Source organism: Eleginops maclovinus, chromosome 9 (genome assembly GCF_036324505.1).
Source record: "Eleginops maclovinus isolate JMC-PN-2008 ecotype Puerto Natales chromosome 9, JC_Emac_rtc_rv5, whole genome shotgun sequence".
Classification (NCBI taxonomy): Eukaryota; Metazoa; Chordata; class Actinopteri; order Perciformes; family Eleginopidae; genus Eleginops; species Eleginops maclovinus.
Genome location: NC_086357.1, coordinates 9,552,119 through 9,574,714, shown reverse-complemented (window position 1 = coordinate 9,574,714; position 22,596 = coordinate 9,552,119). Strand labels below are relative to the sequence as shown.

Below are 22,596 nucleotides of genomic sequence, written 5' to 3'. Positions count from 1 at the left end.
CCAAAGTGGAAGCTGACTCTTCCTCAAAGCAACTGCATTCCCTTAATCCGGTGCTAATTGCCCTTGTAAAACACATTTTACAATTTATAAAAGTGAAGAAGTTACATGACACAGATCGACTTTGAAGGATTTATTAAACAGGATCTCTGCTAATGAAAGCCTTGCAGTCCCTCGTGAGAGTAATATCTCGCCCCAAGGTGTATTTGATGATTAACAAACAGGATGTCCGCCTTTAACTCGTGTCTGATACATGGTGGGCGACTTCATTATACTGCCAATTAAAGCTGTAAGAGCCGATAATCCTTTGCAGTGTCTTCTGAAGGGCTTTATCGTGACAGCCAGTAACTGCTCGGCCCCCGCTGTTAGTAATCTAATTGGTTATCTGGTGGTGTTGCTTTTTCGTCACCAGTTTGTGATTTTTGTGTCTCCCTACATGTGTGTTTCTGACTGTGGTGTAGAGATCAGAGCTGCTGTGGGTGCCTTGGTGACAGAGATTTGGCGGGTGTTGTTTTATGTTTGCTTCGTGCATTGTTATCTGCTGTTCTAGAGATGTGAAAATGTCTCAGCTCTTCGCTGGCTGGACCCTTTGATGTAGTTTCCATTCCAATGTGATGCGCGGTGTGTGTCTGTGGTATCAAGGAATGTTAGCCACAGGGGAAGCGCGGCCTGACAACTTGGCTTTTACAACAGTGGGTCTACAGGAAGCAGAGCATTTCTGAACCAACAACACAAGTCCAGAAGGTTTCAAGGTTTCAAGGTTTTTATTTGTCATATGCACAGCAGATACAGCGTATATGTTGGCAATGAAAATCTTATGTCGCGTGCTCCTCCAACAACTCAACATACATGGTGCAAAAGATAAATAAAATAGTGAAAAAGAGAGAAGAATATTTACAATAAGTACTTTGACATTTGTTTTCCTGGAGACTATCCTCACCAGCAAGACGTCACCTTTGGCCATTTGCTCAAACATGACCTAGGAATGACCCATGTTTATGTTCCCATGTCAAGCCAGAGACTGCTGGTAACTTCCTAGTTTTTTCTAAAAGAGACCACAGTCCCTAAAATTAACACAGAGTTCAAACAGTAAACTGAAGGTGCTATCTTAAATACAAAACTAAAAAAAGTCATTTTTCACAGCTTTTCTTAGCTGTAGAAGAATGAAATCCACAAACACTCTTAAGTGTATTTATTATTTTTGAAACTTTTTTTGATTGCTAAATAATAACTTACAAAATCCTCATAAGGACTTCAAGAAAAAGACAAACATTATTCTTTCAGAAGCAATTTATTCTGCCTCAAATTATTCCTGGTATATTCTACCTTTTTAAAAAAACTAAATACAGCTGCTGATTATGACAATGCAATTTTCTCTTGCTAACCAACCAGGTCTGACCCCTTTAGTTGGAAATACCTTCTTTTCATCTTCTTTTTTTGCCTTTCTTCTATATTAAGACCACAGAAAGTGCCTTGAGACCATTAGACTTTGTGGAATAAATGGTCCCTATTCTAGAATAAAAGACCTTCTTTTTAGCTTCATGGTGAAAGAATCAAACCTTGCCACGCAGCGCAGAAAAAAAAGCACTTAATGTCCACTGAGACTAAGAGCCACACCGCATTAAAGCTACTGTAGTCAGGAACACACACTAAAACACGCACACAGCGTCAGCGTCATTTGGCATGTGTCACTGAGGAATTTAGAGTATGACTGACTGGTAGCCTTTGACATGGTAATGAGTGTGTCTCATTGGGCCATATGTTCACTGACAGGGAATCTTTACACAAAAGGTTAGTTTAGATAAAGAGAGATTTAAATCATTACTATCTCTCCTAATTGCAGAATATATTCACACTAATTCGCCTCGTGCTGCCTGGTTCACCCACAATGGTATTTTGATTCACAAACTGCAAACAAAAAATAAATGAATCAAAATAATTTCTTAATTTTCTCTCAAATCCTTAAGTTGTTTCAGTTTACTCTCCTCTAGGTATGTCACAAAACCAAAGATGGTGGTAGATACACGTTTATTCCACAATTGTTGATATTAATTTAATACAATGATACACAACAAAAACAGAGCAATAATTGCCATGTCCTTCAACACAGAATCATTTTGCCTTTTACATAGTGTTTTTTATTAGGATGTTTAAGGTATCAATTCCATCTCTTTCTAGGAAACAGTTTCTCTTAACCAACTGTATTAATTCAAGTTTATTTTTTCTTTACTTCCCAATCATCTCTGGTTCCAACCGAGACTTACCATCCCACCCATTTGCACTCAGAGCCTTGGTTTTGTTGTTTGTTGGGACTAGTCTAATCCACGGGAAAAGTACAAAGAAATAAATAAGCACTGCTGATCTCAGATCTGATGTATTTACAGACAAAAGTGGCACAGATATAATTAAATGCAGAGATAATTTGTTTTCCATTCCTTTTGATATCACGCTGTGTTTGAGTGAATTGAGTTCAGAAAAATAAGAAAGAAAGTTTCCATAACCTACTTTCTGGCCCTTCAGGCTTCTCATCCTGTTGTGCTACTCAACAGGACACATTGATACTGATGTGGGTACTTGAGTGTCACTTCAAACTCCACTCAGTATCATTTCGGCATGCAAAAAGGAAGTTTGTCTCAAAAAATGCTACTTTGTTTTTTTTGCAGTGATTCTTTGGCTTCCACATTTTCCAAGGTATTGTGGCATTTTGATTTGGCACTTCGAATAAAACACAAGTAGCGACACTGTTATAATGTGTTATTGATATGAAAGGAAATACTGTATGTAGACCTGAAGGACGACACGTTCATGTTTGATACTGACTTTTTTTTTACATAACTGATCATTTGCTTTACCGTGCCCCAAAGCTATTGTCCAATCCTACTGTAGCTTAACAACTTAAAATAGGCACAGATGTGTCAAGCTTTAGATTTCTTACCATGCCAAAGCAATATGGATGTACTCTAGTTAGACCCATACTTTGAAAGAACTTTATTATCCTTTCCAAACCCTATACACAAGAGTAAAAGTCTTACGAAATGAACGATGCTCCTCTGTTCCTCGTCTTTTCTTTGATCAAAAGCTAACGATAATGTAAACTTCTTGCACGGAGCCTTACAACTAGTGTCATTCATGATATACTTTGCCATCCCCTGCATGACTCTTTTACAGGGTCTTAGTTTCAGTTCATTTTTTACCCTCATCTGAGTCAAAGAGCTTTCTTTCTTTTCTTTCCAAACCGACCAGAACAGAGAATGTTATGGCATCAATTGGCTGTTATTGAGGTTAATAATATAATATGGTGTTCCCTTCATGCTGTACCACCATCAAGAGAGAACACCAATTAAAATGATGGTCTGAAGTGCTTCCACTTTCATTTGACGTGTTCATCATCAACTGAAATCTATTCTGAATGGAAGAAAGCTGTAATATCTCTAACCAATAAGGGGCCATTAGCTCCTTTAGCTTTTATACAGCAGGGCCCTGAAAATGAAAGCACCCTAGAAGTGATTTGTCGATACACCAACTGCATCTAAATTGAGTTTGTCTTTGTAGCCTTTTGGGAAAGAGAGGGATTTCTCCTCCGACATAGTTCAATAAGAGCAAAGACAACTGGAACTATTCTTCTCCCTGCTCCTGCTCTGATGACCATTGGAGGAAAACTGATAGTTGAAAAGGTAGGAGCTGATGGGAAAGACTGATGGAAGGGCTGAAATGACCATAGCGGCTTACTTTCACCTATGCCATTTATATTATTTTGGAATCCATCATATTTTTCTGGAAGATGTTCAACTTTCCCACAAACAAGCAGAATATTGATTAATATCATAGAAACCCCGCTAACTGAAAAACGCTACATCCATTGTAACAAAGGTAGGAGACAGATGATCTAAAGAGATTTCTCATGAAAGAAGCTGTAATTTCATCATCTTGCGCTTTAGCCAGCGAGTCAGGCGGGTATTGATCGGGCTTACTGGAATCTCACTCACTCTTCAGTGAAACAGAGAGATGCTTGATGTGATTCTTTAGATGTCATGATAACCATCTGTTGTCTTTGAAGCTTATCTATGTACGAATCCATTCAACATCGGTATAGATGTCTATCAGTGAGATGGGTTGCAGAATCTAGGAAGCGAGAAAGTGAGACAGTGACGAAGTATCAGGGGAGAAAGTCTTTAACTTTGCATTAACACCTTGACAGTCATCAGAAAAATTGATTTCCATTCCTTCCTATAGCACAACAGGAATCTGTGCCAACGACTTTGGATAGGCTCATTTATCAATCATGAAGACTACACTTCCCTACATGAGATGATTTTTTTTTTAATACTGGTGACAGTCCAGATGTTATAATGCCATCTAAAATGGATGCAGTCCATAATGTTGCTTTGATGTATTAATGGTGCATTAGCAACAATGGAAGTAACTTATTTTGTTGGCAAAGAGAAACGTGTTTGTTTGTTGTTGACTGACAGTCCTAATGTCTTTTTTTTTTGTGCGACAAAACATGCTCATTAATTCAGTGAACAGGTGTTGAACAACTGACCCTCGATTATATCAGCTACCACTTTCAGAAGTGTAATTTGGCTTTGAGCAGCCTTCAGCATCAGCTCCACGTTCCATCCACTGTTTGCGTCACATTGTCAAAGGCTTGAGATGGAGCCATTTGTTCTTTTGATTATTCTTTCCCCCCAACAAACCTACTGGATACTGTTATACCATATACGATATTGCCAAAAGTATATGTACCATGGCACAAAGTGTGGGGACACCCCAATAAAATATTTTAATCGAAAACCGTGGCCATTAATCTGCAGATATAAAAGCATCAACTCTTCTTCGAAGGTTCGCTATAAAATGTTGTATCTCAGCAGCAGAACTGTTTTCCAATTCATCCAAGAAGGCACTACTAAGGTAGGCCATTGTTGTTGGAAAAAGGCAAGGCTCAAACTTTGGTTAATCCCATTTTTTTTAGGATTGCATGGATATATTGACCAGTGAAATCCATACACTGTGAAAACCATTTCCTTATGAACTTACATTTTTGCATTTGGGATTTGTTCTGTTAAGGAGTGTCCATATTTTGACTTTGTAGATGTCCAGGTCAACAAAACACATTTGAAGATTATAAACAGGTAAAGTGGCAGATTTGTGGCTATACAAACATTATTTGTATTGTATGTATTTTTGGAAATTTGAAGTTTAATCTTTATCGTGAAGTGCAACTGAGTAAAACACGGACATATTTTCGTATCACAAGATCTTCCTCAGCATGTAGGTTGCTCAGTTTTCATAGCTGTTTAGACTCTTGCTTTTTTCATATGTCCCTATATTGAAGGATATGCTCAGAAGAAAATGTAAAGCGGGTAAGCGAGTTTTGGATGTGTGTGTGTGTGTGTGTGTGTGTGTGTGTGTGTGTGTGTGCGTGTGTGCGTGTGTGTGTGTGTGTGTGTCTGTGTGTGTGCGCGTGCGTGTGCACGTGCGTGTGCGTGTGCGTGTGTGTGTGTTCCTACCATACTCACATATTCGATTGACATGTTTGGCTTCAGTTCAAATAAATAGTTGTGTTGCTGAGATTGATGAATCATGATGGACCCTAAAGTGTCTTAAACGCAAATGGGTTTGGAAAATGGAATGCCTTTTTATAAACAACATTGCTTGAGATTGAATCAGCCAGCGGTCTGTGGAGGGGGGGGGGGTGATGTGGAATAGAAATATAAGAGTGCAGGAGACAGTGTGTAGAGTGAGGGAGTGTAAAAGAGAAGAAAGAATATGATAAAGGTACAGAGTAGCACTACATTTGGCCGATGTTCTATCAATATGGCGGTGGGAATGGGAGTAAAAAATGACATGAACATACATAGATGCATATACAGTGATCAGCATTAAAGAAATACTATTATGATAGATGATACAAATAATTCAAGGGGGTGAGTGTATAGCCCAGAGAAAGGGATGAACGTGTTTTGGTTTGTAAGAAAGAAGGTTTAGAAAGACGGTGTCTCTTGGGACTGAATTTGAGTGTGATCTAATAGGAAGATACAGCAGGAGCTCTTCACAGATGAGTGGATATGCAACACTGGCTGTAGAAAATCAATTTTCTTAAAAAAAAAAAAATTGGCTCCATTTCTGATATTTTAAAGTGTAATTGTTCAAGCTCACCCATACAGGGCTTTAGGTTTCATGATCATAGGTAGGGTAATTCAGAGAATATGTGCAATGCTGATCATCGTCAACATACATTTGAATTACTTTGTTATACCTTCTATTGTTATTTATTATATAAATGCTTACAGTATTTTATTTTAAATGATTTATCTGTTATGGGCTAGGGGATTTGGGATTATGACTAAAATGACGATCAAAATATTGAGATTGTGATTGTATGCATTTTTACAATTATTATTTATTTATAGCTAGAATGTAGTTTTTATGTAACATGACAAATGAACACATTTTGACTGCAAAGTATTTGAATAAACTAATGTTGCAATACTGAAAAACAAAAACCAAATACAGCCTTTATTTTATGGTTTGTTATAATGTCGTAAAATTAATCACATTATGTCATGCTGTTATTTTTATACTTGTTAATGTTCCTTTTAAATGCAATGGTTGTTTTTTTCTGCTGTACATGCTGCAGTGGAACAATTATGTCTATATACAATATGTCTAAGGGCTATAGGGAGGTAAAACTGAACTAATGAAAACAGGGGTGCACTACTTTCTTCCTGTGGTTAAAACTGGAGAAAGTAAACCTTTCATGTTGCTCTTCCTCTAACAGCTCTGATTGTTGTTTTTTTCCATCTCCGTCTGGCAGTCATAGTCCTGGGGGAAGTGTTGGTGGTATTGTTGTCTGCTTCCTCTTTCCTGGTGATTTAAGGTTCGCTCTGATTGGCTCACGGTTCTCAGGTGTACCTGCAGTCAGTCCAGTGACTCCAGTAATCTGGCTTTCTTTTGATGCAGTGTATAAATGACAGCTGCCTGGGGTGTCTTTAATTATACAACTACCCAAACCAACATATCAAAGCGAAAGAATATCTGATGCTGTTTGAGTCACACCTCGTATAACTTTTCAAGGTAAAAGTCAGGAAACTTTCATTTCTGAACTTTAATTTTTGTTTGATTTGTTTCTGAGAGCAGGTAGTGTTTAAGAACTCCAGCTTTTTGTTTTAGTAGCTGTTGTAAAATGATAATATAATTCATCATATATTTCAAAAGTACTTCTGTGAAAGGTGTCCTTTAAGATTTACAAGAAGATCAGTGTAATGAACCCCTCAGTTACACTATCATCTATATAGGATATCCCACAAGTTAGTAGCAGATCATTAGCTCTTCCAGAGATCCCCTACTGATTTAGGCTACATGAAATGTTTTAAAACAACTCAACCCACCACAGGGAGACCAGCGACCTCATTATAAACGTTCTACTGGCTGAAGGATTAATGTAGCATGCTACTTGAAAAATCATCCTATGGATATGAGGGGAAGATAGTCCTGAGTCAGAGCAGTAAATTGAGGGTCACTGAGAAGGTTAAACCCACATGCTTTTCAGTTCATCAAGCACCTAATGACAGCACGACAGTTTGCACGTTTACGACCTTGACTTTCCATTTTTTGTAATTATGAGCTTAATGATTTGCGTTGTTAATTAAACTTCATAAACTCAGTAAATTATCGTTTCTCCCTCAACCATCTCACCCTTCTCGCTCTTTGTCTCAATTCCTCTATTTTTTTCTCCTTTTTAACATTCTTTACACTGCTCTTTATCCTTTTCTCTCTAGATATAGAAATTGAGTTTAATTCAATGCCCATAATTGGCCCGGGGGCTGAAATAGGGCAATGCTGTATATTTTTTTAATCATATTTAATATATATATATATATTCTTTTTTACGAATTTGTTGGGCAACTAGTGCCTTTAATATAGTGCAGTTCAGAAATGCGGAGACAGAGGGGATGACACCAGCATATGGCCGCCAGCTCCACACACTGAGCTATACGACGGCCATATTTAATGTATTTAATCATGTTTTTAGTTTGTGATCTTTTTGACCAAATACGTTGATATTTTAATATTGTGACAATATCGTAGCATTGACTAATGTTGCTTTAGAAAAAGATATTCACTCAACTACTACACATTTTGATACAAAATCATTAGTAATGTGGCTGTAATGATATAATGGTACAAAATGACATGACTTGATATTAATGCAGCTACAAAAGGCTATATATTCAAGCCATTTTAATCACTTTTACTTTAATATGACTGTTATATTTTCTGGAAAATTATTATTTTAACCTCTGTTGTTTATATGTTGTATATGTTTTTTACAGAAAACGATTGGACATTTCACTTAATTTCTTGTTTATACAGAAATATATATTTCTAAATGTGGTCTTTTTTATTGTATTGCATTTATCTTCAAAAGTTCTTTAATCAATGTTCATTCCTTATCCCTTTTTAGTCTACTATTTTATCTCATTCTAAAATGGAGCAATGCTTTTTCACCCAGATAAAAAATATAAAAGTGTTCTGAATCTGTTATTATGATACCCATAAGCTTACACAATAACTAGTCTCACTTCATGATAACAATATAATATTGAGGTCTTGCCCAGTCCGAGTGTATGTTGGTCTTTGCATGACTTAGCATAGCCACCCCAGCAGTAACTGTATTTGTCCATCTTTTAAACATATTTCTATACAACATATGGACAGTAAGTTGGACAACAACAACAACAACACCATAATCATTTCAGAAAGTGTTTTGTCAATAAGCCAAATAAACAGCCTGCATTGGAGCAGTCCAGACGCCCTTTAGCTCGGAGAAAACTCTCTGCTGCCCTGCTGAGATCATTGACCACTCACATTGACCGCCGTTAGTTGACCTCAGCTGAGCTTTGTATGTGTCTGAATGTTTATTTGAATGTTTTATTTCACCCCTCTTACATTCAGCCTCCCTCAACAAACTGTGATCATCCACAAAGACTTTTATTGTGCCCTGCGGGCTCCCAGTTGATATTTCTGCTAGTGTAAATAGCACCGCTGGCTGAGGACGTTATTGTGGCTGTTTAGCGTCTTTGTTGCCAATATGATGGATTATACTGGAAACAGCAGGAAAAGGACCTTTAGGAAATAATGTCCAGTTTATCAGGAAATGGTGGCTGCATATTTGAGACAGTCTTATTTGCATGATGGATGGGCCTATTCTTGGACTTCAATTTTCATTTAATTTCCGTTTGTTTACATGGACGCTAATATCCTGCCACTGCTTCGCATACAGAAGTGATTCGTCTATACACTGCTGTACACAAGGAAATCCTGTTTACTGTAACCCAGTGCAGCCAAACACAGGAAAAAGTCCATGTTTGCACAATACCAGTTATACCTGGGTTTACTGGGTTTTTAATACAGCTTTTCATTATTGTCAAATGTAAAAGTTCAAACTGAACCATAACTGCCTCAACACATATTTTTTTGTAATCAATTCATCTTTAATTAATCTGGTAATTTGATAAACAAACCTAACTTGACTTGACTGGATCTGCTAAACATTTCCGTCTCCATTGCATGGTGTTAGCCAAAGCCAAGAACGAAAATCAATTTCCCGTTCACCCTCAATTATTTCATTTCTGTTCAGGTCAGTTTCTTAATGTTAAAAAAATAAATAAATACTGACCCAAATGTATGCCATCTACATTGGCGTGAATTGTATAATGTCTGAAATACATGCAAGTAATTTTACCAAAAAAAGTAAGTGAAACAAGTTTGAAATAACGTGTAGAAAATAATGTTAAATATCATCTGGAAAATGTGTGAAACATTATACTATTACGAAGGACCACAGCCTTGCAGTAACACAACGTGCTTTGAGTGAGTTAAATAAAGAACTTAATGTATAGAGGACATCAGTCAGCATCTGGGCCCTAGCTTTCCCCCCCATTTGTTTTTTCTTCTCTGTCAAAGATGATTGAGCTTGCATTTAAAATGTTTTCAAAAACTGTCAAATGTATTAGCATTTTAGGTGCACATTCAGGAGTGTCATTTATCAGCGACATTACAGATTATCCTAAACAAATCCTAACTGTGTTGTGAGCTGTTATGTGAGCTCATTAAAACACCTTCCCCACCCCGTCTGGTGGAGAGGTGCTGCATTTAGGGAACTCAGACTAAATAAATGACCGGTTTTGTAAAATAAATGCCTGTGCGATTCCTTAAGTGCAGCACTTTATGTTATGCCAGTATTTTAAATGCATCCATTTAAATCCTTATGTAACACAGATAGATGCAGCGCTGAGTTTATAAATCATATCGCTGCTGTATCTGTATCGGTGTGTGGATCTAATAACGGGGCCCTTTCAGACAGAACTAGACAAACGTATTATAGTGAGGTGCTTTCCGTCGTATGGTGCTGCATACAGTCATAGCCTGCATAAAGTCTGTTTGATTGCATCTATAATCATCTCCACGGAGGTCAATCAGGCCGTCCATCGGGCATACCCACGTTTAAATCTGGCACAAGCAGCACAGTCAACATTACAGCTGATTAAAACATTCCCATAAAAATGCTCATAAATGTCAAGACACTTAAACACTAACACACTTCGAGACAAGAAAATAAGGGTTGAAGTGCTCCAACTCTCTCTAATATACTCTACGGAGTGTATATGCATCTCCTGTCCTTTTAATGAAGGTATCTACCGGTTGTTGAGTATAGTGGTTGAAAGATGATGCTAATAATGCTGTGTGAAGTAAATCATCATTATTTCAGTCCACTCCTCCAAACAGTAATTGGATGCAAAAAAATAAAAGTCAACTGCCCTGCTGACTTCCCTTGTGCCGGCTGTGTTTGTTGCTGTGTGTCATTTTATAGACCTTCACGCTTAATTGTGTAAAATTGACACATAAAATGCTAATTATTATTAATCATCATTATAGTAATCTGTGTTGTGTATGCATATGAGGGTGAATGATATTGTGAGGTGGTAATTTTACTTCTTGAGGGCTACTGTTTTTTTAATTGTATTTTGATGCCCATATTGTTGTACTTCAACTTAAGTTTTCTACCTTCGACAGACACATTCTGCTCTGTGCTATTACTACTATTACTTAGGTGAAATATCTATGAACTTTAGCCACCACTGACTGTGCATTAAACGATCTAATACAACCATTACAGCTAATGTTCTGATGGAAAACCAGCTTATCTTACATTTCTTCCTTTTTAATTTAAGGACTTTAGTTATTATACTTTTGGGCTTTTTCCCTTTCGGGTGTAATACAAAGGTTTTTGTGCATGTAAAATGGTCTGCAAGGGCTTAAATCCCAAAATTCCCTCCAGAGGGAGTTTCTCGAAATACCAATATGAAGTAAAAATTGGCCACTTTGAGCATTTGAGTCATTTATTTTTTATCTATAAAATAATTGAAGTTACAAACTCTAAAATCCATTTTTTTTTTCTTCTAAACAATGTATTACTCAGCTTTGAACACCTGACTGCACACAACTTTCCAAAGCAGGTCAGGAGCTGCTGGAACATTCAAATAGAGGGGTCCCTCAAAGGACCCTTGTCAAACCTTGCATTGTTTTGGTCCATCAGAAAACCAAAAAAACACCCACACAGCTAGGGCTGTGTATCTTTTTACTGGCTGAACACCAGCTGGCCGTTATCCCTTTTTTACAAACAGAGTCTGATTTTAATTTGCGCTCATGATCCCAGCAGTGGTAAACAGACATATTAAAAGTTAACATCTTAGAGTGTGCTCTACAGATAAAGAGATACTTAAGAAACCTGATTTTCTGTTACAAAAACAGAATGTTTTAATGCTGCTATAAAACTACTTCACTGCTCTCATGTGGACTCTCGTCTTTTAAAATGCAACAACATTAGATAAAATCGAGACCTTAAAAAGACCAGAGTGAGAGGACAGCAAAGGACATTGTTCTGACAGAGAGTGTGACTGACTGACAGATTCATATTGACTTATTGATTGATGGCAAATAGCTGGGGAAAAACCACCAATAACATTACAAGATGCACTTCCATTCAATTTGTGTTGCTGATTCAGTGAACACGCAGAAAGAATACACACCATCCGAAGTGTATCTGCAACAGCAGTGTGACCCTGCAGGTTTTCTTTAACCAGTAATGCCAGAAACTTTTAAAAGCAACCTTGAACACCTGAAGCTGCCAAAGTTCAAACAGCTTTAAAAAACCTGTGGTGGCATCAGTCAGCTGAATGTAGGCTACAGATAGGGACGTTTGTCAGCTTGTCTGAACAAAGTGCTATCTTGTTCCTGCTGCCATTTCCTTGCCACCTTAGGTTTCAATTTCTCACTTCCTTGCACCGAGTAGATTTCCCACGAGCATCGATACCTGCGAACAGAATTTAATTCAAGCAAATGAGGTGAATCTAGCATCATCTCAGGGATGGAAGACTTTTATGACCCAGGCTTGCCTTTTTTTACATAAAAATGGCTGGCAAGTGAAGTTTTAATGAGCGTCCACTCCACTTTTAGAAGCATCGTAATGTATCACCCAGCAGGACACGCCAACTAGCCAACTCCTTCAGAGTGCTGAAAGACAGAAATAGATATTTCAGATGGTACTTGGAGCTAATGTCTATCCTGGCTAGCGTTACAGGTGCTTCTATACAATTCAATTATACCCTACTCATTCAGAACAACATCAGCATGCAGAGGATTGCGCAGGGGAGGTGGGCAGGGTTTGCATATGTCCTTGGATTTGAATACTAGCGCAGTAGTCTTCTAAAACATTAAAGCCCCTTTTTAAACATGCCATGTATTGATATGCAAACGCTGACAGTGCTCACAGCTCTGTTAGAGACAGTTGCGATGATGGCGGTTGTCTGATTTTTGGTGTGTAAATTGGCTTTGACAGAGGTCTGCATGCCACGCTGTGTTCATTCGGCAGGGTTATTTCTCAATTTCTGTGACAAATCTATTCACCATACAAGTCAACAGTTGAATTGGAGTGGAGAGGAATGACTGCTTTATTTTGTTTCTTCAATGGCAATGTGAAAGAAGTTCAACTCAATAAGTCACTGTTTAAATGTTACTTTACACAAATTAAATGGTGGACTTTTTCTCTGCTATTAGCCTCATAGCAGCTTAACTCAAGCCCTTGGTCGGGGTCAAGTACCTTCGTCAACGGAGTCTTATGCGCATTGACTTTTTCTTGCCAACTTTAAATGATCCCTCCTCAGTACTTACACGGTAGGATTTTGAGCCTCAGTATGTTTTAAACAGCAAGGATTGGAGAAAACTCTAACTACAGAAAGGTGCCATATAAATGCTTGGCATGTAACAGTTATATTTGTTTTGTTGAAAACAGCCATTGCCTTTTTTTTCAGGAATTAAAGTGATACAATGATCATCCAAATAATTCACAATTATTTTCTGTTGATTGACCAATCTTTAAGTCGTCTAATCATTCTCTATTTTACAACTTATTCAAAATATGATATGGCAATTTTAGATAATAATAATAATAATAATAATAATAATAATAATAATAATAATAATAATAATTATAATAATTATAATAATAATGATAATAACATTTACATTTTCCAAGCTTTTAAGAGAAAGTTAGCAAACTTAGGCATCAATATTTAACAACCTTTCCGATTTTAAAGCCTGATAACTGACAGTGCAAGTGGCGAGAAAAACTATCACCTGGAAACCATTTTTACAAAGTTGTCATTTGTATTCATTGGTTATCTTAAAGAGTTATTCTCGTTTCTCATGCTACAGGAAATCTGTTTCTTATCAAGTCCTAGATCACTTTCTGATTGAAATGGAAATCATCTGTTGGTGTAAAATCCCTTTAACTCAAAAGGTCATGACCATAGCTACATGTAAAGATGGATGGTGAAAGTTACTTGCTAAAGATTAAGAACGTTGCTTCCACATTTTTTCTGATACTATTCTCAAGTTATTCAATGTTTTTTTTTTTCTGCATCCGCACATGACTCAACGAAAAGATCAACCCATTTGTTTTATATCTGAGTCTTTAGCAGCTTCACTGTCTAGATTTTAACCGCCAACAAATACTCACGGATCACTGTCTGTTTTCTTTCCACAGTATGAGTTTAAAGTGAAAAACATCAAGAAGAAAAAAGTCAACATCGTGGTGTCTGTCGACGGTGTGAGAGTGGGTCTGAGGAAAAAGAAAAAAGTGAGTGAACATTTTTTTATTGAACTGTATATTCCTTCTCCACTATTTAAGGTTCTTCTTCTGTGGTGAATTAGACACATTTTGGTAGTATTCTTTCAAATTTAAAAGCAGGAGGTTTCCATCCTCAAGTCCTATAAAAGAGTATTCTTTTAAGATGAAGACAAATCTCAGGGTTTTGTATAAACCAGGTAACGCGCGCCCTCTTACTTTAGGCGTGCACCTTCATACTAAAATGCAAATTTTCCCCGTAACATTTTAAAGTAATGCCAGAAAACAATATTTCTGTTCATCAAAAAATGTATGATTACTCCCAAAATATAGAAATCGTGTCAAATAGAGCTTCATACGGCATAGGCAGCTTTGTGCACCGACAGCACATTGTTGTTAAACTCTGCGGCGCCACCTTGCATACAGGCGTCATGTTCTCGCAAGAATTCAGTTAATCGTTTTTACCAAAACCATGAGCTCTTGCAGTAAACTCAATAACATTGAAGACAGCAATGTGTGTGACAGCTGTGTAACGTTGTGACAGTTTAGATGTGGCCATGAAATGCTTTTGTCAAGAGCAATAAATACATGAAGTTGGTATAATCGGGGGAAATATTGTTTCATGCCTTAGGGTTTCTTGTGCCAATCCACATTCATTGCCTGCATCCTGTTAGTGGCAGGAGGTGGTGATCAATCCTCCTCTTGTACTTGGCAGACAGAGGTGAGAACAGAGGCTTCGAAAGGTAGGAGAAAGGGCCTGAGAGGAATTGAAAGGATTGGGGAAGATAAAGAAATGGAGAGGTCCTGAAAAGCAAAGAGACGGGATGAAAAGAGAAGGAAGAGTTTAAAGATGAGAAGAAAGAGCAAATATAAACCTGAAGAAGCCGAAGGAGAACAGTGCTGAGACAAGTGGATCTGTGTTTCCTGGTGGTGACAGCTCTAATGCTCAGAGACAAACAGGCTTTGAGAATCTTTGAGAGTCTGACAGGTGGATGGAAACAAACAGAAGTCCCTTAGGATTGCCGTCCACTCTCCTCACCAAGCCTTCAGCTTTTCATCTTCATTGATCCAGACTTGAAACCATTCACTGTCCTTCAAGGTTCTATGCTGCTCTGCTGGACTCAGCTGGAGTCTTTTTAAAATGTATTTAATATTAATACAATGAGCAATGACTGTCAACCATCATCTTGTGTGAGAAGTGTTCTGACAGATAACAATCTGCCGGGACAGAGACTCTCATTGAGTTGTTTTACCAGATTTAATATTTATAGGAATAGCTAAAACATCTGATTGGCTGATGAAAAATTGGTGCGAAAAGGTCAGCAGATTATTTCTCCCTTTCAGAAGTCAAATTATACTGGTTTGTTGGTGGAATAAAACTTGAATAGACTCCTTCTGATTTGTTGATATTCTCTCTTCATTGCATGCCGTGTTCAGATGAAAAGAGTGTTCCCTCTAAATTCCGTACAAATATGCTCCATCAGCTCCACCAGTTTTCTCCTAAAATGATAAACGTATTACCTTGACAGAACTGACTGAAGTAGTCACTTTTATAAGCGACTATTTCAAATCATTTATTTTCATTTTATTGCTGTGGTTTGAACGACATCTGTTGAAAAGGTCATAAAAAGACTTTAGTTATTCTCTATTATCTAACTGGCTAATTAACAAAGAGAAACGAAACAATTGGATCATCAACGACTTCTCTATTGAAGGTTTCAAGGTTTCAAGGTTTTATTTGTCATATGCACAGCAGATACAGCGTATATGTTGGCAATGAAAATCTTATGTCGCGTGCTCCTCCAACAACTCAACATGCATGGTGCAAAAGATAAATAAAGTAGTGCAAAAAGAGAGAAGAATATTTACAATATTAACAATAAAGATTTGAGGATGTGAAATATATACATATGTGGAATACATTGAAAGTATTTAAATACTTTACACTGTTGAATGAGGAGGTATGGACAGATGCATATATTATGTATAGCAGATGTATATGGCAGATATGTACAATATATAGATATGTGTACTATAAACAGATATGTATGGCAGATGTGTATAATATATATGTATGTGTGTACTATAAACAGATGTGAGTAGACATTCACACAGCTCAGGAGTTCAGTAGTCTTATAGCCTGTGGTATAAAACTGTCTCTGAGTCTGGTGGTCTTGGTCCGGATGCTGCGGTACCGTCTGCCAGACGGCAGCAGACAGAACAGATTGTTGCTGGGGTGATGGGGGTCCTTTAATATCCTACCGGCCTTCTTCCTACACCGCTGGGTGTAGAGGTCCTCCATGGATGGCAGCTCCGTCCTGGTGATGTGCTGAGCAGTTTTCACCACCCTCTGTAGAGTCTTACGGTTGAGGGCGGTGCAACTGCCATACCAGGTGGTGATGCAGCCAGTCAGGATACTCTCGATGGTGCACCTGTAGAAGTTGCAGAGTATCCTGGAGTCCATGTTGAACTTCCGCAGCCTGCGGAGGAAGAAGAGCCGCTGTCGAGCTGTCTTGGATATGACCCTGGTGTGATGTGTCCATGTCAGGTCCTCACTGATGTTTACCCCGAGGAACCTGAAGCTGCTGACTCTCTCCACAGGAGTCCCGTCGATGGTGATGGGTGTGTGTGCCTCTCTCTGCCTCTTCCTGTAGTCCACAATCAGCTCCTTTGTTTTGCTGACGTTGAGATGGAGGTTGTTGTCCTGGCACCAAGATGTCAGGGCTCTGACCTCCTCTCTGTACGCCGTCTCGTCGCCGTCTGTGATCAGGCCGATGACGGTCGTGTCGTCAGCAAACTTGATGATGGTGTTGGAGCTGTGTGTGGCCACGCAGTCGTGCGTGAACAGGGAGTAGAGGAGAGGGCTGAGCACACAACCCTGAGGGGCTCCGGTGTTGAGGGTCAAGGTGGAGGATGTGATGTTCCCCATCCGCACTGCCTGGGATCTGCCCGTCAGGAAGCTCATGATCCAGTCACAGAGGGCGCTGTTGAGCCCAAGGTCCCTGAGCTTAATGATGAGCTTGGAGGGCACAATGGTGTTGAATGCTGAACTGTAGTCAATGAACAGCATTCTCACATAAGTGTTCCTCTGGTCCAGGTGGGAGAGGGCAGTGTGGAGGGTGAGGGAGATGGCATCATCCGTGGACCTGTTTGCTCTGTAGGCAAACTGCAGGGGGTCCAGTGAGTCAGGGAGGGAGGAGGTGATAAAAGTTTTGACTAACCGCTCAAAGCACTTCATGATGATGGAGGTGAGTGCAACTGGGCGGTAGTCATTGAGGCAGATGGGTTTTGTCTTTTTGGGGACAGGGACAATGATGGACTCTTTAAAACATGTGGGGACTACAGACTGGAGCAGTGACCTATTGAAAATGTCTGTGAACACATCTGCCAGCTGAACTGCACACACCTTGAGAGCACGGCCAGGGATGCCATCAGGTCCTGGAGCCCTGTGTGTGTTGATCCTTTTCAGAGATCTACACACATCTGCACTGGTTAAAACCAGTGAGCAGGGATCCTGGGCCTTTTGTGCCTCCACAGCCGGGGGCTTCTCAAAGCGTGCATAAAATGTGTTCAGTTCATCTGGGAGAGATGCAGACACTTCCTCAGCACCACTCGTTGTCCTTTTGTAGTCTGTTATTGTTTTTAGTCCAGACCACATATTTCTGGCGTTGGAGCCCTTGTAGTTCGACTCCACCTTGTCCCTGTATTGTCTTTTCGAATGTATGTAACAAAGGACTAAGACTATGTTTTGAACTTCTCTTGTAATTGCACACCAATGTACAACACAGACATACATTAGGGTCTCATTAAAAGGAGTCTTAATTGAGTTGTCTAAATGGTCCTCTCAGGAGTGGCTTATTCATTACACCATTATACATGCTCAGTGATGTAAGTGTGTGTTTGCCAACTTTTGTGTGTGACCAGTAATGTTGGTGGATAGTACATGATATATGAAGTATGTGGATTATTGTTACGACCTCATACCATTACCCTCTCTGACAGCTGAGGCTCATGGGTTTTGCATTTTTTGCCATCTGTCATATTTAGCATAACATCCTACATGTATTTTGAGAAAGGACTCACATCAAAACGTATTTCGCGCTTGGGTGATGTCTTACATCCTGTCTTACACAGTGTTGGGGGCCCTATATTACACATTTCAGTTTCACATTTTGTGCCTCTATTGTGACATGTGTACATGCTTTACTTTTTTCATACTGCCTCTGCTGCAGCACCTCTTTAAACCCTCTATCAGGGACAGAGTTAAATGGTCTGCCGTGATTGGTTAGAGATTTCTCACCCTTAGCCTATCAAGTATAATGTGTTGGAGAGCAAGCCAAAAGCAGCGCAAATTTAACACAGTGACACTGGCTTACAAGACAGAATATCAACTAACACTTACATAGGTGTGAGACCAACTGAAAAAAACATAGGAAGACGTACATTTTATATTCTATTTGCCTTCATACTTGACTTGCATCTCGTATTGAAGTCTATGCATGTGTCATTCATCTGTACTTCACTCAGATCGCATACTGACAGCCAAATTGACCTGCCAAACCATGCCAACATTCAAGGTATAATTAAACAAAAGATTGAAATTGGGATTAACATTGAGGAAAGTTAAGGAACCAGCATTCATCCAACCTCTACTTTCCTCCTTTTCAAAATTACCGATAGAGACATGATTGGTAGGAAGTGATTTATACGAATGTCCCTTCTATCTTGTACTGGCTGATGAGGTACATATTAAAGCCATCACCGAAGACTCAGTGTCAAATTAAGCGGCGGTCTTGAATGAAAGGCCGGTCGATTGAAGGATGTTTTGTCTTTGCCTGTTTTCTCGTCTCATTTGTCTTGCTGGCCCAGAAGCTGAAATGTCAAGATTGACGGTCAGCAATCTATTTACATCTCTGAGAGCCTCAGAGGCGAAGAAAGACCAGCGATGAGAGTGATTGACTGATTGAATCAACAAAGCTCTGTGGAGATAGAAATCAATATGAATAATACCGCGCACTGCTCATGTGTTGACATTTTGATCATGACATTAAACTGGAAGGTAAATTGAAACCGATGGCCAGAGCAAAGTAGAAATATAAATAAATGTTACGTTATCTACACACATAGACATAATCTTAGTTCACTTTTGATTACGAGACAAGGGGCAGAAATAATTTACAGTTTCTGATTCAATGTTCATCTAATAGAATGAGTTGTATTCCATTCCTTCAGTCTTTGGCTTACTTATTTACAATCTTAAACTTGGTTTACATTTTCCATTTTGTTTCCGTTTCTACAGAAGAAGGAGTGGACATGGGATGAGAGCAAGATGATGGTGATGCAGGATCCCATTTACAGGTAAGCAGAGCACAAGGTTTATTTCAAATATAAAATGTCATATTTCTTACCCATTTATAAATGCTATTTTATTCCTTATGGCTGATTGGGTTTTTTTTTCCGAACAAGTTTTAATCCAAACTTCACTAAATTCAGTCTCAGAAAAGGAGAATCCTTTGTCTCTATCACTGCAAGCGTTGAGATTTTGGAGAAAGATTGAAATTGTACTTTGGTGATGAAAACTTTTATTGACTCAAGGACACGATTGCAAGAACCTTTTCGAAAAAAAGTTCTTACATAAACATTCAGTACAGATATTTGGAGTCGAGGTCTATTACTTTCAATTCATTTTTAATATTACACTAAAAATCTATTCTGCTAAAACTTCAATAAAGGCAATTTTGCATATGAATAATTAATGCCTGTTATAACTGAGCAGAGCAATTAAGATGAAACATCTTGTTAAAATGAAAAGTGCTTTTGTTAGCTTTCCAATTGTGACACAAAATGTTTTTGTTTTAATACTAAACTACCATCTCCACGGCTCATTAGTTGAATGATCAAAACACCAGACAAGTTGATCCTATCCTCAACTTCTTTTGAAGGTCTCAAGAAATTAGTTTTAACTCATCAACATTTTATAACTGGAGGAAAAGTTTCATGCTGAAGCACCTCATTTTGCTCCAAATGGTTTCAAAGCTCTGTGACCCCACTCTTCCTGCATTTGCACAGTTGGCTTGTGTAGGGGTGGTCGCTTCTTTACCTAGCCATCATTCGGCAATCAAAAGTCTTTTTAGTAGTTCTGGGTCACTCTTTTAGGTACCTGTTTCTTTAGAATATGTTATGAGCCTATTGAGGAATGCTTCTTTTCAGAGATCTCCGTCCCTTGTTATCATGACTATGTTGTTACGTGCCTGCTTCTTTCCGGTGGACACTAAAAACCATCCATTACATTAAAAGCTAGACTTCTTATACCATCTTAAATCAATTCAACACAGCATTGGCTTTTTGTGTATGTTTCATATCAACTTGTTTTGTTTCAGGAAATCTCATGTATTATCATTTACCAAAATTGTCCAATTCTTTGAAACAACTTATCGTCCCAACATGGAGAATGTTGGTCTTTATGAACCTGTTTAACAACTATTAACTGAAGGCTGGCTACAAATGCCAACAATATGGCTGAGTTGGCTGAAACATGGAACAAAACTTCTACAGTTGGTGATACAAGCCTTGGTTTAGATGCAAGATCAGAATAAGTGACACGGCTTGTGCTGAAAAAGGGAATGAATGTACAATGGAGAAACCTCATGGGGACATAATCAACGAGATTTGTGAGTATGAGAGAGCAAGCGTATTTTTGTTAGATCTGGGGTGTCATCCCTGCACTCACAGGATTGTTACCATACGGTCCAGTTCAGTCAGTCAATTTGCCTCAGGTTATAATCCTTGGATTCAAATTGTACCATGCTGTCTGTTTTTTGTATTTTTTAGGAGAGATGCTACACACACACACACACACACTCACACACCCACATAGTGCTGAGAGGCGACTTGTTTGAATCGTTGTATTTGTGGAGAAATATGAAAAACACTTTCATGTGTCCACACCAGTAATCTTATCCTTTACACACACAAACACTGGGCACAGACTCATACGAGCCGGCACATAGACACCTAGTGAAACCAAAGGGTGCATGACTAAATAGCTAAGTAACACTCTTGTTCTATTGCATAGCTTAAAGAAAGCAGAAACAACCAACACACCGTTTTATATTTTGTATTACATGAGTCACACTCTATCTTCTTAAGCTCGATACCTTTCACACACACACACACACACACACACACACACACACACACACACACACACACACACACACACATTGACACGCTTACTCCCAGGCGGGCAACACTCAGAAGTGCATCCAGGAGCCCCGTTGGAGCTTCAGGCTTTGGAAATGACTCTGTCAGAAAGATGGATTTTGCCCGGCTGTTTTCGTGAGCATCTCTGAGCTTTGAAATGTGGAATGATTTGGTTTGGTGGGATGTGTGTCAGCTTGTCCCGCTCATCGGAGCCCTGTGCACACTTATCTGACAATGCAGTCACAAAGTTACCCCGCAGGAAGATCAATCACTCACTGTCTTCTGCTGAGCTGATTCGAGTTTGACAGATCCATGTTGACATCTCATTCTTCTGTTTAACTTAGTATAAAATTATGGTTTAAACTTAGTGTAATCCCTTGAATATTTAATATTTTCTTTGTAAAATGGTACCTCTACGTGTTCTACTTGCAAGTATGTGGATATTTTGAAGTTATCAGACACTAGGTTTGGTTATGTTTACATTTTATTGATTTTGTCGATCAATTAACTGGTGTGAATTGTTATATTGCCCCAAATAAAATAAAAAGTTGACACCATTTTTGATAAAAAATCCAGCCATCACAAAACATCCCATCTGTTTTCCTTAAAGCTATGATACAATCTAAAAAGTTGTCCGTATACAACCATAACACTTCCTTTTGCTGCTTTGCAATGGAATCACGGTTTCCTCTTTTAACTGTCGGTCAAGCCCTTCCTGGAGCAGAATTGTTAACAATGAGAAAAGTTGCTTGTTTACTCTGACTCCACTTGTTCAGCCAGTTACATTGTGAGAGTCTGAAAACCACTGGCAGGTTACAGACTACCGGTGTCTGGGAATAATGAGGCATTTGGCTGTCAGTTGGATGTCAGCCGGCCTTTAACTTGGAGTGGAAAACCATTTGCTAGCTAGTTAGCTGTATAGTAAACTCACAGTTACTACAACATTCACCTAAGCATTTAAGTCTGTTAGTATTTTTGTAAACCATAGAGAAACCTGCTGTTGTCTGCTATATTTTAATCAATAAACATGCATTGAGATATATGCACTCTTTATAATAATAGTATAGTAATGCATATCATTTATAGGATAGGGCCAATCTGTTTTATTTGATTTGAAAACATATTAATGCAATTTGTATCCTGGGAGAGTAATGGGTTGCAGGCAGTCTTTCTCCGTTGAGGGGTATATCCTGGCCCCACTCCAA

General features: G+C 38.6%; 1 protein-coding gene across 3 annotated transcripts in view; it reads left to right on the top strand.

Annotated features, from left to right (window-relative positions):
- The window catches only part of LOC134869590 (carboxyl-terminal PDZ ligand of neuronal nitric oxide synthase protein-like), a 171,646-nt gene that overhangs the window by 45,589 nt on the left and 103,461 nt on the right, over positions 1-22,596 (top strand). For all 3 annotated transcript variants that reach the window (XM_063891348.1, XM_063891347.1, XM_063891346.1), the window contains exons 3-4: positions 14,108-14,200; positions 19,488-19,546. In XM_063891348.1, coding sequence (XP_063747418.1) covers positions 14,108-14,200; positions 19,488-19,546 — 152 coding nt within the window. The remainder of the gene's footprint in view (positions 1-14,107; positions 14,201-19,487; positions 19,547-22,596) is intronic.